Source organism: Porites lutea, chromosome 8 (genome assembly GCF_958299795.1).
Source record: "Porites lutea chromosome 8, jaPorLute2.1, whole genome shotgun sequence".
NCBI classification, from domain to species: domain Eukaryota; kingdom Metazoa; phylum Cnidaria; class Anthozoa; order Scleractinia; family Poritidae; genus Porites; species Porites lutea.
Window position 1 is genome coordinate 23516611 of NC_133208.1, and position 15363 is coordinate 23531973.

At 39.6% G+C, this 15363-nt stretch overlaps 1 protein-coding gene across 2 annotated transcripts in view; it reads left to right on the forward strand.

Moving 5' to 3' along the window:
* Window positions 1–4539: 4539 nt before the first annotated feature.
* Window positions 4540–15363, forward strand: part of LOC140947016 (uncharacterized) — a 284819-nt gene continuing 273995 nt past the window's right edge. The window contains exons 1-4 of one of the 2 annotated variants that reach the window (XM_073396097.1): window positions 4540–4683; window positions 4947–5287; window positions 8425–8589; window positions 9296–9406. In XM_073396097.1, the coding sequence (XP_073252198.1) occupies window positions 4605–4683; window positions 4947–5287; window positions 8425–8589; window positions 9296–9406 (696 nt within the window). In that variant the 5' untranslated portion in view covers window positions 4540–4604. The remainder of the gene's footprint in view (window positions 4684–4946; window positions 5288–8424; window positions 8590–9295; window positions 9407–15363) is intronic. The other variant, XM_073396096.1, reaches the window with a different exon arrangement.

Genomic DNA, 15363 nt, shown 5'->3' on the forward strand with positions numbered 1-15363 from the left:
GATTCAGAAGCCCATCGTTTGATGGGCTCCTGACCGATTGAGCTAGACCCAGGCCAGACGGTGGAGTTTTACTGTGTAAATCAAGTGTGCAAGTCGAGTGAAACTCTTGTGAAGGAAATGAAACGTCAATCCTGAATTAGATTATTTTAAAAACTTCGCTACGCACCTAGACCGCACACCGCCAAACTTCACACCCTGTTTAAGGCTTCGGGTCAGTAAAAGAAACCATGCTCAAGACGCTCAATAGTGAAATTATATACCCTGTTTAAGACTCAAGACCCTGAAAGCCTTTTGATAACAGGCGCAGCAGCACATACCCATATAGGCCGAATGTGGGAATGCCCCCCCCCCCCCCCCTCCCCTCCCGAGCTAATAACGCTGCCCAAATAAATAAAGTCAAATTCCAGTTTCGTCACAGGCGGCCCAAACTCACGTTACGAGGAATGGGTGACGCGTGACATTTGTGTTGGATGCGCCGGTACGCGCCGCGTTACAGGTGACCGTTGAAAACAAGAGACTTTGTATGGGAAATCAAATACTGAGATTCGCGAACGCTAAATAACGTTAAATCTAATCTGCGATGTATTGCACCGTGTTTTGGTGTCTGCTTGTCGTTGTACTGTTTTTTTGGGCTTTATTGCATAACCACTGTCAAGGCTGGTGATTTCGAAAACAGGGTCAATTGTATACCTCTAAGTTGAACTGTGTTTCTCGATTATGGTAACAATCACAAGGACCGGAGTAAAAGGAGGATTCACCTCTGCCTTGCCTTACTCCAAAGTTCACAGCTTTGATTGTCCCCCGGGGGGGGGGGTACTTTAGGAATTTCTGGGTGGGGATGTGCCGCTGGGACCCTGGAACCCTTAACCTATAACAGAGCTAGTTCAGCTGAATTTCGCTGCCCTATACTAGAGTAAACTCCCAAATCTTCCCTATCCTAGAGTAGCTGTTTCCCTAGTCTAGATAAAATCTTCAACCAACTGATTAGTTTCCTGAAAAATAATACCCTAAACTAGACCCAAACGCTCTGATTTATATACCCTATCCTAGAGTAAACTGCTTGAAAACCATACCCTTCACAGCGGCACATACCTATATGGCAGTGCCCCCCCCCCCCCCCAGGGGGGTTTGTCCACCAGCATTTGTTTATTTCACCATTGTTATTTGTGTCTCCCGAGACTGCATGAAAACCACCTATTGTGAAGAATGATATTAGGGATTTTAAGATACCCCAAAGGAGACGGCGAATGAGAATTATCCTACTTCTCCATAATTGAGAAAAATTGCATGTAGTATTTTATTATGTTTATTTGTGTGTTGACTACGTTTCAGGCCTCTTAGGATGCAAGAACAACACTACCCTTCTAGTCTAATTAACTAGTAATAGTTAACACTACAGCTGCCCCCGTTCTGTATATTGTCGGTCAATAGTATTCTTGCTCGTTGTGTACCTCTTTGAAATATACCGATTCATAATGAAGATTTTCACACATCAGTTCCATACAATAGGTGAGATAAATACAGGAAACGCAAGGTTCCATGCACAGTTTCAGCTCCATTTACATTGCTTTGATCAAAACATTCTCAGTCTCGAGAATAGTTTATTCTAAACCATAAGAAAAGATTTAATTAGAAGTTGAATTTTTCGCTATTTCCCTTTCACTTTTTACATTCAGTTCATTTTATTTGCCGGAAGGTAAGCCTTAGAAATTAAAAGGACGTTTGGTCGATTCACGCTCGCGCATTCTAGTCTTATTTGAAGCTTTATAACGGAAGGACATCTGTGAGCAGGGAATAAGTCAGCAAAGAATTAGATTGTCGGCGAATTTCTGTAATCGTCCATCGTTCTGCTAGTGATAAGCTAGCCGTTGCTCACTCGTCTTGCTTGTTTGGGGCTGAGTCTTATTCCGGTCAAAGAGAGAGAAAGAGTGTCTGGCAAGGTTTCCAATATAAATCAAAGACTTGTGAACTCTTGTCTGGCAAATTCTCCAAGTGTTTCAGTATATACACAGTTAAACGTACCTTATAACCTCATCTGCGCTCAACGAGTGTCTTTTGGTCCATAACTTTCAAAACAACTGCTCCACAGAATGTCACTGCGTAACGCAAAAGAGTATCGAAGTATGACTGCACGAATAAATGTCACAAAATCTACCTGAGCGGTCCCTTCGGGATTTCTGTCTTTACGTCATCCTAACCATTTCGTACTTGCGGGCGCAAACAATAGAAACGTCATCATTACCTAACGATTCCTCGCGGCCCCTGTTCAAGCAAATCGAGATTTTTTCTATATTGACTGTACGACTGTATATTTCAACTGTAAGTACTTTCCTTAATATACGCGTGAGTCACTAGAGTGCCTCCTCGGGATTTCGCCTTCTGGGCGAAATCCCTGCGGGGGCAATTATTCATACAGCAACAAAATTATAAGACGTTGTATGAGAAATATTCTTTGCTCACTAAACTAATAAAATGTGCATTGAATATCGCTTTGAGGCTTACCTTTAGGTTTTTCTTGTTTTTCTTTGCGTTCTGACTGTATTTCAGGCCTCCTAGGCACTGTTTAATTAACAATCATGAGGCTGAGTATGTTATGAAGAATTAGGGAGATCGAGGAGGGTGTTATCCGTCGAGGCCGTAGGCCGAGGCCGATAACACCCTCCGAGATCTCCAAAATTCTTCATATGATACAAAAGCCGAATTCAATAATTGTTTTATTATTCATTCAAAATAATTCCTAGTTTAAAAACAAAGCTAAAACATGCTTACCTCCATCGATGTTAAGTTCACCTTCGATAGTGCACGTTTAGGGTTTTTCAGCTCCGCAAATGTTCTCCAAATAGCAGATGTCGCCCTTCGAGTTGTGTTCTTGCTGTTCTTGCCATGTTTTTAGCTATAATTTCCCCTAGTTCTTACTCTTGAAACGAGTGAAATGTCCGCCATTTTTTGTTTTCACAACCAAAACAACTCAACCTCCTCCCCAGGTCTTCTCGATTAACGGTGCCTTAACCTGCAAGAACGCTGCATTTTTGACGTCATTTCCTCATTAAACACAAAATTCTTCCAAATTTGGTCATCAGTAACTGGTTATGGTGAATTATGCGTGTGCTTTTAGCCAATCAGAATCGGGGAAATATTTTGAATGAATAATAATACCTCTTCTTGAACGACAGTTTTTTACCCAGATGACAGTAGAGAGAATAGGGAGACTAGAATTTCACTTCCTTGACACCCAACTCTGAGAGGGATCACATGCCTTTTCGGTCCAAAGAAAGATCGTCTGTAAGTGTAGTATAGGTATTTCTGTCTCTTAAGCCTGTTTTCGATATGATCGCTACGATCGCTGAGAAAAAAAAGTTCAGCGATCGCAGCGATCATAGCGATCATATAGAAACCACTCTCCAGCGAGCGCAGCGATCACAGCAATTGCAGCGACAACAATCGCTGAGATGGAACTTTTTCTATCTCAGGGATTGTTGTCGCTGCGATCGTTGGAGAGTGTTTTCTACAATCACAGCGATCGTAGCAATCATATGGAAACCAGGCTTAAGAGACAGAAATACCTATACTACACTTACAGACGATCTTTCTTTGGATCGAAAATGCATGTGATCCCTCTCAGAGTTGGGTGTTAAGGAAGTGAAATTCTAGCCATGATAAATGTGTAGATCCAAGCTGATTCTCCAAGGCAACAACAACAACAATGATAAATAAATGTAAATCCACAAAGAGACTTCCAGGATGCTATGCTGAGTTCATTACTTTTGCAATTCTTCTAAGAAAACGTTTTAATCAAGGCCTTTTTATTCGCATTTTGAAAAAGGAAAAAAAAAAACAAACAAACAGTCGACAGTCTTGGGGGCTGCCATACTGTCAATAGTTAAAGAACTGAGGAGAACTCTTATCTTGACAAGTCGAGCGAACAAAGAGAACCTTGAAAAAAGGTGTCAATAATATAACATTTAAAATAGCTGGAAAAGTTGTTTGTAAAAGGAATGAGAAAGGTATAGAAAATCCTTATATGCTCTATAATCTTTTTGGCCTGAAATTTATAATGATGCAGTGGAAAACTTTTTTTGTCGTTCGCACTCGGACTGGGAACATAATTCTAAGCGACATATTAGGTGAAAGATAAAAAGAGTAACATGCGACAAGACAATCGAGAGGAAATCGATGCCTACATTTGTTATCAGCGGCAAAAAAGAGAACGCGGGTCAGAAACAATCTACGCAGTAAACGTCCGGATGTGCACGTCTGCTCTCATGGGGGCAAAGAAGTGTAAGGGGGGTTAAAAACGAAACAAAAGGAGCCTATGGGTGTGTACACCGTACATACATGTACTTCTATTGTTCTTATATTTTAGAAACACTTTCCTGTAGTGTGATACGAAAATGATTTTCTTGACTGATACAATTCTCTAACGAATGTTCGCCCCCCTAGATCCGCGACCTTTATAGGACGATGATAACTTATGTCCATTTTAGGGTATTTAGTGCTTCACTGCCCATTTAATTAACTGTCAAAGTAACAGAAATGATTCCTCAAAGTGAACACAATAGAAATATCATTTACAAGAGAGGAAGTATTTCTTCAGTTAAGGCAAGATGGTGGAAGAGCGACATCTCCCGATTCTCCTGTATGCCATTTTGATTTTAGTTGTGTTTTTTTCACAAGGAAGTCAAGGTATTAGTGAAAGATCTTATGTTTATATATATGCCCTTTGCGGATTTAAGTTTCAAAGTGTCGATAATTCTTTACAATCTTTTACGGGGAACTAAACGTTTCATTTCAAGGAAGGAGGAATGAAAGATTGGGGTGGGGCGCGTAAGAAAATCCTATTCCAAGGACTTCAAAGGACCTTACGCTCAATGCGTTTGATCATACAATGAATCCCCCAAAATTATGGTTCAGAATTAATGTTACTTTGTAAATGTTTTCTCTTACAGCAGTCAGTTTCAAATCTGGAAAAATCGATAATATCACTGCCCTGAATGGCGCAGGGTTGTTCGCTTGCGAGAAAATCACGTTTGCAGAATCATTCCCCAGTGGAAAGCAAGTAAAAGTGTTTGCTTCGCCTAGCAACTCAAGTACTGGGGCTGCCTTGTGGGTGGAATCAGAAGATAAAAGTCAATTCAGCGCTTGCATCTACGAGTACAGCGATGGCTCAAATGCCATCGAGATAAACTGGATTGCCCTACAATCTGCTCCCTCTGGGGCACAAATAGGAACCACTTCCTTGGACTCTTGGACTACTGGAACAGAATGTAAGAAGATCTACTTTCCTCAGGTTAGTTGCGCAATACACTGTATGAGCATAAAAGTGAAATAACAAATAATCCACCTCATGGACTGGACTGAACGGTCGAGAACGTTGTTCGTTCTAAAAGTCCGTGAAAAAAAGGTATTTTGCATAGTTGGGAGCCAGATTTCCTTTTTCGATTTCTTGCATTATGGATTAGTAGTCCCACTAACTAACACATATTCAGCTGCATGTTAGGTATGACGATTTTGTCATTCGTTTTGAAGTTCCATTGCAAGAGGTGCCTCACTGAACCCAATCACTCATCCATTGAATGAATGCCAGAATAAACAAAGGAAGGAAGGATCAAGGAATGGATGGATGAATGAATGAATGAACGTTTATACCTGATCTCATTCTTAAAAAATATATCATGCACTAACTAGTAAATAATTATTTTAGCACGCGAACATGCATGAAGACAAGCAAACAAAAATCATATCAGCATAAGGAAATAAACAAACAAATAGGAAATAAATAAAAGGAAAGGAAAGGAAAAGGAAAAATATACAAGGTACCTGTGCAGGAAATAATTCTCTCAGTCTTCGGATGTTGGCAGAAATTTTTTTAATTCTTTTCTGAATTAACTTTAAAGACTGAAATGCCGCATTGTTGTTTCGGCAAAAATCAGTTCAGTTCTAAGTGGTGGAATTAACACACGTTCTTGAACATGCATGGTAATGATAAATGTCACTTATATTAAAAAATCGGTATGTCTCGAACGATGTGGAAAGGATTTAGGAAGGAAGGAGGGAAGGAAATGATAATTGATTAATTGATTGATTAAACGAATGACTGAACTTTACTTACCAAAGTTGAGCACTGATCATGCTACGTAAATATAAACTAAAACTTAAAAGTTAGAAGAATGAATAACAAGTAACCATAACATTCTAGAGATAGTACGGATATGTTGTTGAGATAAGAGGGGCAAAAGCCAATTTAATCATTAATGAATACGAATTTCAGACGAAAGGCGCCATCCGTTAGAACTTGGGCTATTAATCTCTCTGTGCGCGTTTTAGATCTTCTTCAAAAGGGAGACAGTGATTTTGTTGGAATAGGCTCCTGGTTGGAATCAAACCAGATAATTGCGGGTGACCGGAGGGGCCCGAAATGTGGTCGCCCGTAATCGGCATAGTCTTCAAGTTGTTTTTAGGCATGGGCAGAATGTATGACCATGTATGTAAACAACATTCTTTTCAACTTTCACTTAGAATGAATGGAATGCATGAGAATGCAATCTGATCATTTGTGTTTGGGCCTTCTATCACTCGTAATCTGATCACGTGCGTTTTTACCTTCTCTCACGTGAAACTTACGAAAAGCGCAGTGTAGAAGCGAAGGCGTTTGCTTCGATCCCGCGCGTACTCCCTAACTTTTTGGTTAATACGACTGTAGTATCAAAATAATAATACAGAGGCTGAACAAGCGCATTATGCAAGGTCTTACATGTTTTTGTATAGAGGTAATTCCTAATCCTTTCAAGGCAGTTACTTCATCCACCTTTGAGGTAACACAATTTACATGGCTGTTCAAGTCCGTAAACAGATCAAATGTTGACCTAAGATCACTCAAACCGATTTAGATTTGTTTCTCTTTTTAGCTTTACAACACAAGTTCAACAACATAAGTTCCTGAAAGATGACATTGATAAAATGATATTATTGTCAAGCCTAATTTTCTTTAGTTTGAACGTCGAGGAATGCAGTCATTGGAAAAAAATTATTAGCCATTAAAATTTATTTCCTGAAAGGCTTTATACGTTTTCTTTTCTTAGACATTTTTCCCTTGGGCTAACTTTGTAGGTTCACCTGGCTTATGACAGATTACTAGAGCCCTGATTTGGATCAAATAAACATACCGGATTAGCCTGAATATAATTAGCTCTGTAGTCTCACGTTCATTCCTACACGCGCATCAAGCTAAAGATTCCGATCTGAGCTAATCACCTATCCGCACAGATGTGATTAGGCTCGTTTTCTGCCGTCTCCCAAAATAAGCAGCAAGAGCCATTCATCTAACAAATCGTTTAGAAGAAGAGAATAGAAGCTTGTAGACTTAAAACAGAATGCAGCATGACAAAGATTAATCCAGTCCAATTTCACCTTTGGTATCTGTGCAAAGATCCATCCTTCCAGCAATTAAAGGGATCAGGAAATGCATAATCTGCATCGTTTATCTGTCGCCTGGGGTTAATATAACACTGGTATGTCCTCTCTTGATACAGGTTACTTCCCCAAATTCCTAACCTTTAGAATCTTCTAGAACCTTTCAAATGGTCGAATAACATCTCATAACTTTCAGTATATTACGCAAGCCATCCAAAAGGCATTTTTTTTCTTTTTTTTTTTTTTTATGAGATCTTAACAAATGTCCTCTAACAATGATTTAGCCCCCACAATAGGTTCGCTCACATAATATAGGAAATGTTTCAAGCGTCGCGGTGGTTGAAAATAAAGACCATAAGAATCCGAAATCACAAACTTAAGATTCTCCTCCTCGATTCTTTTTTTATGCGACAGAGGTTGAAAATAATTTATCACGCGATGCCATGTTTTCTTCCTTTTCATTGGCCGAAAGCCCACCACTTGACCTGCAAGGAAGTGCCTACAAATAATGGTCTGCTAATGTGCAATGTCGTACAACTGTGTTTGGCTGCAAATAATATTCTGCTCACGCGTAATCGGAACCACGCTTTTCTCTTTCTTACGATCACTCTTGCGTGAAAAAAGGCAGATCACTTCGCTTCCCGAAGATGTTCATTAAAAACAAACTTGGTGATCGAATAATAAGAAAATTATTACCAAATCTGAAACGAAACAAAAGAAAGATGATTTAGGGTGCAAATATAGAAGTGTTTCTTTTGATATTAGTACACGAGCTTGGTTGCATAATTTCATATCTTTTTGGATTTGAACGAGTTGAACAAAGTAGGTCATTCAAACTACGTATTAAGAGTATCACAAGAGTAGGTTTAATGCAGTAAATTTGAAGTCACTTTTCCCTCTCTGGACCACTGCTTCTCAGTTATTTCTGTTTGTTTTTCCTTCCATACTTTGCTTAAAATATTAGACTACAGCGCCTCGCTTGTGCTTCTTAACCTTTTTCTTTGCTTAATTTAGCGTTTTTTGACTCCTCCAATCGTACTTGCGACTCCCAGTCATCAGTTTCCAGGGAGACCTCAAGACGCCATGGCAGTGTGGGTAGAGGACCTGACCAAAGACAGTTTTACAGTCTGTCTCAGGGAAGTGAAGATTTTTGATGGACTTCACAAAGGCATCAAAATTGTGAGTAAAATTTTGTGCTAACTGGGGTCTCAGCCCAAAACCTCCGTGATACATATTCGCCCTTCTGAACCATGTACTATGATGGTGTATGCAACGCAAGAAGATTACTGATTATTATATTACTACATGAGAAATTTCTGCAATTTGATTGGCTCAGAGCAGTGGTATTTCAGCTTTAAAGTTTGAAATACCTTCATGTGAAAATTACAAAACTTTTGCGGGTAGTAGTATAAACATATAATAGCATGATTTGTACGTGATATTTGGCATAGATACCACTCGTGAAATTTCAAAATTCTCTCAAATTTCACTCGCCTCAGAACGGCTCGTGAAATTACGTATAACAATTTCGAAATATCACTCGTGGTATTTATGCCAAATATCACCACAAATCATGCTATTACCTATACAAATCTTTTAAGACAAGAGCTGCAAAACAAACTTTTTCAAAGATTCATTTCATATATATCAAATGTGTAAATTTGCATTTCATAACACTTTGCGTTTTTAATGTTATAATTTTTAGTTCAACTTGTTAAAGCACCGTTCAAAGAGTTTTTGTTATGCAATTTGTTTAACGTCTATTAGCAATGTAAGTAGCTGTTTTTGTAAAGATTTCAATAAAATATCATTGGCAGATGTTAACGGCTAAAAAAATACGAACGGGCGGTTTGGCCTTGTCTGATGAAACATTTTCTTCTTATAGAACTGGATGGCTTATACAAACCTCACAGTCGAAAACTTCACCTTATCTGACAGTCTTGAGTTTACGGAGAAAAACTTGCCATCTCAACAAGATGACAATTCCTTTTGCCAGGTACAGTAGAATAGTTTTAATCAAAATGGACTTATCAATTCGCATCAGAAAATTTCTTAAAGACTTGCATATTGCTTAGACATGTTCCTTTCTTGCCCCATTTCTAAAAAGTATAAACAATACTTGGTTAATTTTCCCAATGACTTGCTGATTATAGATAAAATAAATCCTACTTTCATAGGCTTGATAGTAATATACAACAGTACCCTTTCGAAAAAGAACGAGATGAATAGTCGTGTTGGATTTATGGTAATGGGTTCATGATAACCGTCACGAATATAGAGACATTATGTGACCACTAAGCCCACTAAGAGAATGTTGATGTAATTGCTGTAGTTACTGTAGTTGGTGTAGTAGCTGTAGTTTGTGTAGTAGCAGTAGTTGGTGTAGTAGCTGGAGTTGGTGTAGTAGCTGTAGTTGCTGTAGTTGCTGAAGTTGGTGTATTTACTGTAGTTGGTGTAGTAGCTGTAGTTGCTGTAGTTGGTGTAGTTAATGTAGATGCTGTAGTTGCTGTAGTTGATGTAGTTATTGTAGTTGCTGTAGTTGGTGTAGCAGCTGTACTAGGTGTAGTAGGTGTAGTTGGTGTAGTAGCTGTAGTTGGTGAAGTTGGTGTAGTTGGTGTAGTAGCTGTAGTAGGTGTAGTTAGTGTAATTGGTGTAGTAGATGTAGTTTGTGTAGTTGCTGTAGTTGGTGTAGTTAATACAGTTCGTGTAGTTGCGGTAGTTGATGTAGTTATTGTAGTTGCTGTAGTTGGTGTAGCACCTGTAGTAGGTGTAGTAGCTGTAGTTGGTGTAGTAGCTGTAGTTGGTGTAGTTGGTGTAGTAGCTGTAGTAGGTGTAGTTAGTGTAGTTGGTGTAGTTAATGTAGTTGGTGTAGTTGCTGTAGTTGATGTAGTTATTGTAGTTGCTGTAGTTGGTGTAGCAGCTGTAGTAGGTGTAGTAGCTGTAGTTGGTGTAGTAACTGTAGTTGGTGTAGTTGGTGTAGTTGGTGTAGTAGCTGTAGTAGGTGTAGTTAGTGTAGTTGGTGTAGTTGCTGTAATTTGTGTAGTTGCTGTAGTTGGTGTAGTTGGTGTAGTTAATGTAGTTTGTGAAGTTGCTGTAGTTGATGTAGTTACTGTAGTTGCTGTAGTTCGCGTAGTAGCTGTAGTAGGTGTAGTAGCTGTAGTTGGTGTAGTAGCTGTAGTTGGTGTAGTTGGTGTACTAGCTGTAGTAGGTGTAGTTAGTGTAGTTGCTGTAGTTGCTGTAGTTCGTGTAGTTCCTGTAGTTGATGTAGTTGCTGTAGTTGCTGTAGTTAGTGTAGTTAATGTAGTTAGTGTAGTTGCTGTAGTTGATGTAGTTACTGCAGTAGCTGTAGTTGGTGTAGTTTCTGTAGTTGCTGTAGTTGGTGTAGTAGCTGTAGTTGGTGTAGTTGGTGTAGCTAATGTAGATGGTGTAGTAGCTGTAGTTGGTGTAGTTGCTGTAGCTGATGTAGTTACTGTAGTTGCTGTAGTTGGTGTAGTAGCTGTAGTTGGTGTAGTTGCTGTAGTTGGTGTAGTTAATGTAGTTGGTGTAGTTGCTATAGTTGATGTAGTTACTTTAGTTACTGTAGTTGGTGTAGAAGCTGTAGTTTGTGTAGTAGCTTTAGTTGGTGTAGTAGCTGGAGTTGGTGTAGTTGCTGTAGTTAATGTAGTTAGTGTAGTTGGTGTAGTAGCTGTAGTTGCTGTAGTTGGTGTAGTAGCTGTAGTTGCTGTAGTTGATGTAGTTGGTGTAGTTAATGTAGTTGGTGCAGTTGCTGTAGTTGATATAGTTACTGTAGTTCCTGTAGTTGGTGTAGAAGCTGTACTTGGTGTAGTAGCTGTAGTTGGTGTAGTAGCTGTAGTTGCTGTAGTTGCTGTAGTTGGTGTAGTAGCTGTAGTTGGTGTAGTAGCTTTAGTTGGTGTAGTTGCTGTAGTTAATGTAGTTAGTGTAGTTGGTGTAGTAGCTGTAGTTGTTGTAGTTGGTGTAGTAGCTGTAGTTGGTGTAGTTCCTGTAGTTGGTGTAGTTAATGTAGTTGGTGTAGTTGCTGTAGTTGATATAGTTACTGTAGTTGCTGTAGTTGGTGTAGAAGCTGTAGTTGGTGTAGTAGCTGTAGTTGCTGTAGTAGGTGTAGTTGCTGTAGTTGCTGTAGTTGGTGTAGTAGCTGTAGTTGGTGTAGTAGCTGTAGCTGGTGTAGTAAGTGTAGTTGGTGTAGTAGCTGTAGTTGGTGTAGTAACTGTAGTTGGTGTAGTTGCTGTAGTTGGTGTAGTTGCTGTAGTTGGTGTAGTTGCTGTAGTTGGTGTAGTTAATGTAGTTGGTGTAGTTGCTGTAGTTGATGTAGTTACTGTACTTGCTGTAGTTGGTGTAGTAGCTGTAGTTGGTGTAGTACCTGTAGTTGCTGTAGTTGGTGTAGTTGCTGTAGTTGGTGTAGTAGCTGTAGTTGGTGTAGTAGCTGTAGCTGGTGTAGTAAGTGTAGTTGGTGTAGTAGCTGTAGTCGGTGTAGTAACTGTACTTGGTGTGGTTAGTGTCGTTGGTGAAGTAGCTGTAGTTGCTGTAGTTGGTGTAGTAGCTGTAGTTGGTGTAGTTGCTGTAGTTGGTGTAGTAGCTGTAGTTGGTGTAGTTGCTGTAGTTGCTGTAGTTGCTGTAGTTAATGTAGTTGGTGTAGTGCTGTAAATGATGTAGTTACTGTAGTTGCAGTAGTTGGTGTAGTAGCTGTAGTTGGTGTAGTTAGTGAAGTTCCTGTAGTTAGTGTAGTTGCTGTAGTTGGTGTAGTTGCTGTGGTTCCTGTAGTTGGTGTAGTTAATGTAGTTGCTGTAGTTGCTGTAGTTGATATAGTTACTGTAGTTGCTGTAGTTGGTGTAGAAGCTGTAGTTGGTGTAGTAGCTGTAGTTGCTGTAGTAGCTGTAGTTGCTGTAGTTGCTGTAGTTGGTGTAGTAGCTGTAGTTGGTGTAGTAGCTGTAGCTGGTGTAGTAAGTGTACTTGGTGTAGTAGCTGTATTAGCTGTAGTAAGTATAGTTAGTGTAGTTGGTGTAGTTGGTGTAGTTGGTGTAGTTCCTGTAGTTGGTGTAATTGCTGTAGTTTATGTAGTTGCTGTACTTGGTGTAGTTAATGTAGTTGGTGTAGTTGCTGTAGTTGATGTAGTTACTGTGGTAGCTGTAGTTAGTGTACTTGATGTAGTTGGTGTAGTAGCTTTAGTTGGTGTAGTTAGTGTAGTTGCTGTAGTTGGTGTAGTTACTGTAGTTGCCTTAGTTGCTGTAGTACCTGTAGTTGGTGTAGTAGCTGTAGTTGGTGTAGTTGGTGTAGTTGGTGTAGTTGGTGTAGTAGCTGTATGAGGTGTACTTAGTGTAGTTGGTGTAGTTGCTGTAGTTGGTGTAGTTCCTGTAGTTGGTGTAATTGCTGTAGTTGCTGTAGTTGCTGTAGTTGCTGTAGTTGCTGTAGTTAATGTAGTTGGTGTAGTGCTGTAGTTGATGTAGTTACTGTAGTTGCAGTAGTTGGTGTAGTAGCTGTAGTTGGTGTAGTTAGTGAAGTTCCTGTAGTTAGTGTAGTTGCTGTAGTTGGTGTAGTTGCTGTGGTTAGTGTAGTTGGGGTAGTTGCTGTAGTTGCTGTAGTAGCTGTAATCTGTGTAGTCGGTGTAGTTAGTGTAGTTTGTGTAGTTGGTGTAGTAGCGGTAGTTGCTGTAGTTGCTGTAGATTGTGTAGTTGGTTTAGTTAGTTTAGTTGGTGTAGTTAGTGTAGTTTGTGTAGTTGGTGTAATTTGGTGTAGTTTGGTTTAGTAGGTTTCGTTTGGTGTAGTTTTGTGTAGTTGATGTAGTTTGGTGTAGTTTTGTGTAGTTGGTGTAGTTTGGTGTAGTTTGGTGTAGTAGGAGTAGTTTGGTGAAGTTTGGTGTAGTTTTGTGTAGTTTGTGTAGTTTTGTGTAGTTGGTGTAGTTTGGTGTAGTAGGTGTAGTTTGGTGTAGTTTGGTGTAGTTTTGTGTAGTTGGTGTAGTTTTGTGTAGTTGGTGTAGTTTGGTGTGTTTTGGTTTAGTAGGTGTTGTTTCGTGTGGTGTTGTGAGGCTGGTACTTAGTTTGGTGTAGTTTTGGGTAACAACTACACTAAATACACCAACTACACAAACTACACCCACTGCACATACTACACCAATTACATATACTAAACCAGCAACATATACTACACCAACTACACATACTACACCAACTACAGTAACCACACGAACTACACCAACTACACCAACTACACATACTACACCAACTACATATACTACACCAACTACACATACTACACTAACTACAGTAACTACACGAACTACACTAACTACAGCAACTACAGCAACTACAACTACATATTCTACACCAACTACACATACTACACTCACTACACCAACTACACTCACTACACCAACTACATATACTACACCAACTACATATACTAAACCAACTACGCATACTACACCATCTACAGTAACTACACCAACTACACTAACTACAGCAACTACACTAACTACACCAAGTACAGTAACTACACCAACTACACTAACTACAGCAACTGCACCAACTACATAAAATACACCAAATACACATACTACGACAACTACATATACTACACCAACAACACATACTACACCAACTACACTAACTACACTAACTACACATACTACATTAACTACACTAACTACACCAACTACACTAACTACAGCTACTACACCAACTACACCTACTACAGCTACTACACCAGCTACAGCAACTACAGCAACTACAGTAACTACACCAACTACAACAACTACAGCTACTACACCAACTACAGCAACTACACCAACTACACCAACTACACTAACTACACCAACTACAGTAACTACAGCAACTACAGCAACTACACCAACTACAGCTACTACACCAACTACACCAACTACAGCTACTACACCAACTACAGCAATTACACCAACTACACCAACTACAGCTACTACACCAACTACAGCAATTACAGCAACTACATCAACTACACTAAGTACACCAACTACACCAACTACACCAACTACACCAACTACACCAACTACACCAACTACAGCAACTACAGCAACTACATTAACTACAGCAACTACACCATTTACACTAACTACACGAACTTCACCAACTACATTAACTACATTAACTACACCAATTACAGCTACTGCACCAGCTACAGCAACTACAGCAACTACAGTAACTACACCAACTACACTAACTACTTCGACTACAGCTACTACACTAACTACAGCAACGACATCAACTACAGCTACTACCCCAACTACAGCTGCTACACTAACTACAACAACTACACTAACTACACTAACTTCACCAACTACACCTACTACAGCTACTACACCATCTACACTAACTACACCAACTACACTAACTAAGCCTACTACAGCTACTACACCAACTACAGCTACTACACCAACATCAGCTACTACACCAGCTACAGCAACTACAGCAACTACAGTAACTACACCAACTACACTAACTACACCAACTACAGCAACTACATTAACTACACCAACTACAGCTACTGCACCTACTACATCTACTACACCAACTACACTAACTACACCAACTACACCAATTACAGCTACTACACCAACTACAGCTACTACACCAGCTACACCTACTACAGCAACTACAGTAACTACACCAACTACACTAACTACATCAACTACAGCTACTACACTAACTACAGCAACTACATCAACTACAGCTACTACACCAACTACAGCTACTACACTAACTACACCAGCTACACTAACTACACCAACTACAGCAACTACACCAACTACACCAACTACAGCTACTACAGCAACTACAGCAACTACATTAACTACAGCAACTACACCAACTACACTAACAACACGAACTACACCAACTACATTAACTACATTAACTACACCAACTACAGCTACTACACCAGCTACAGCAACTACAGCAACTACAGTAA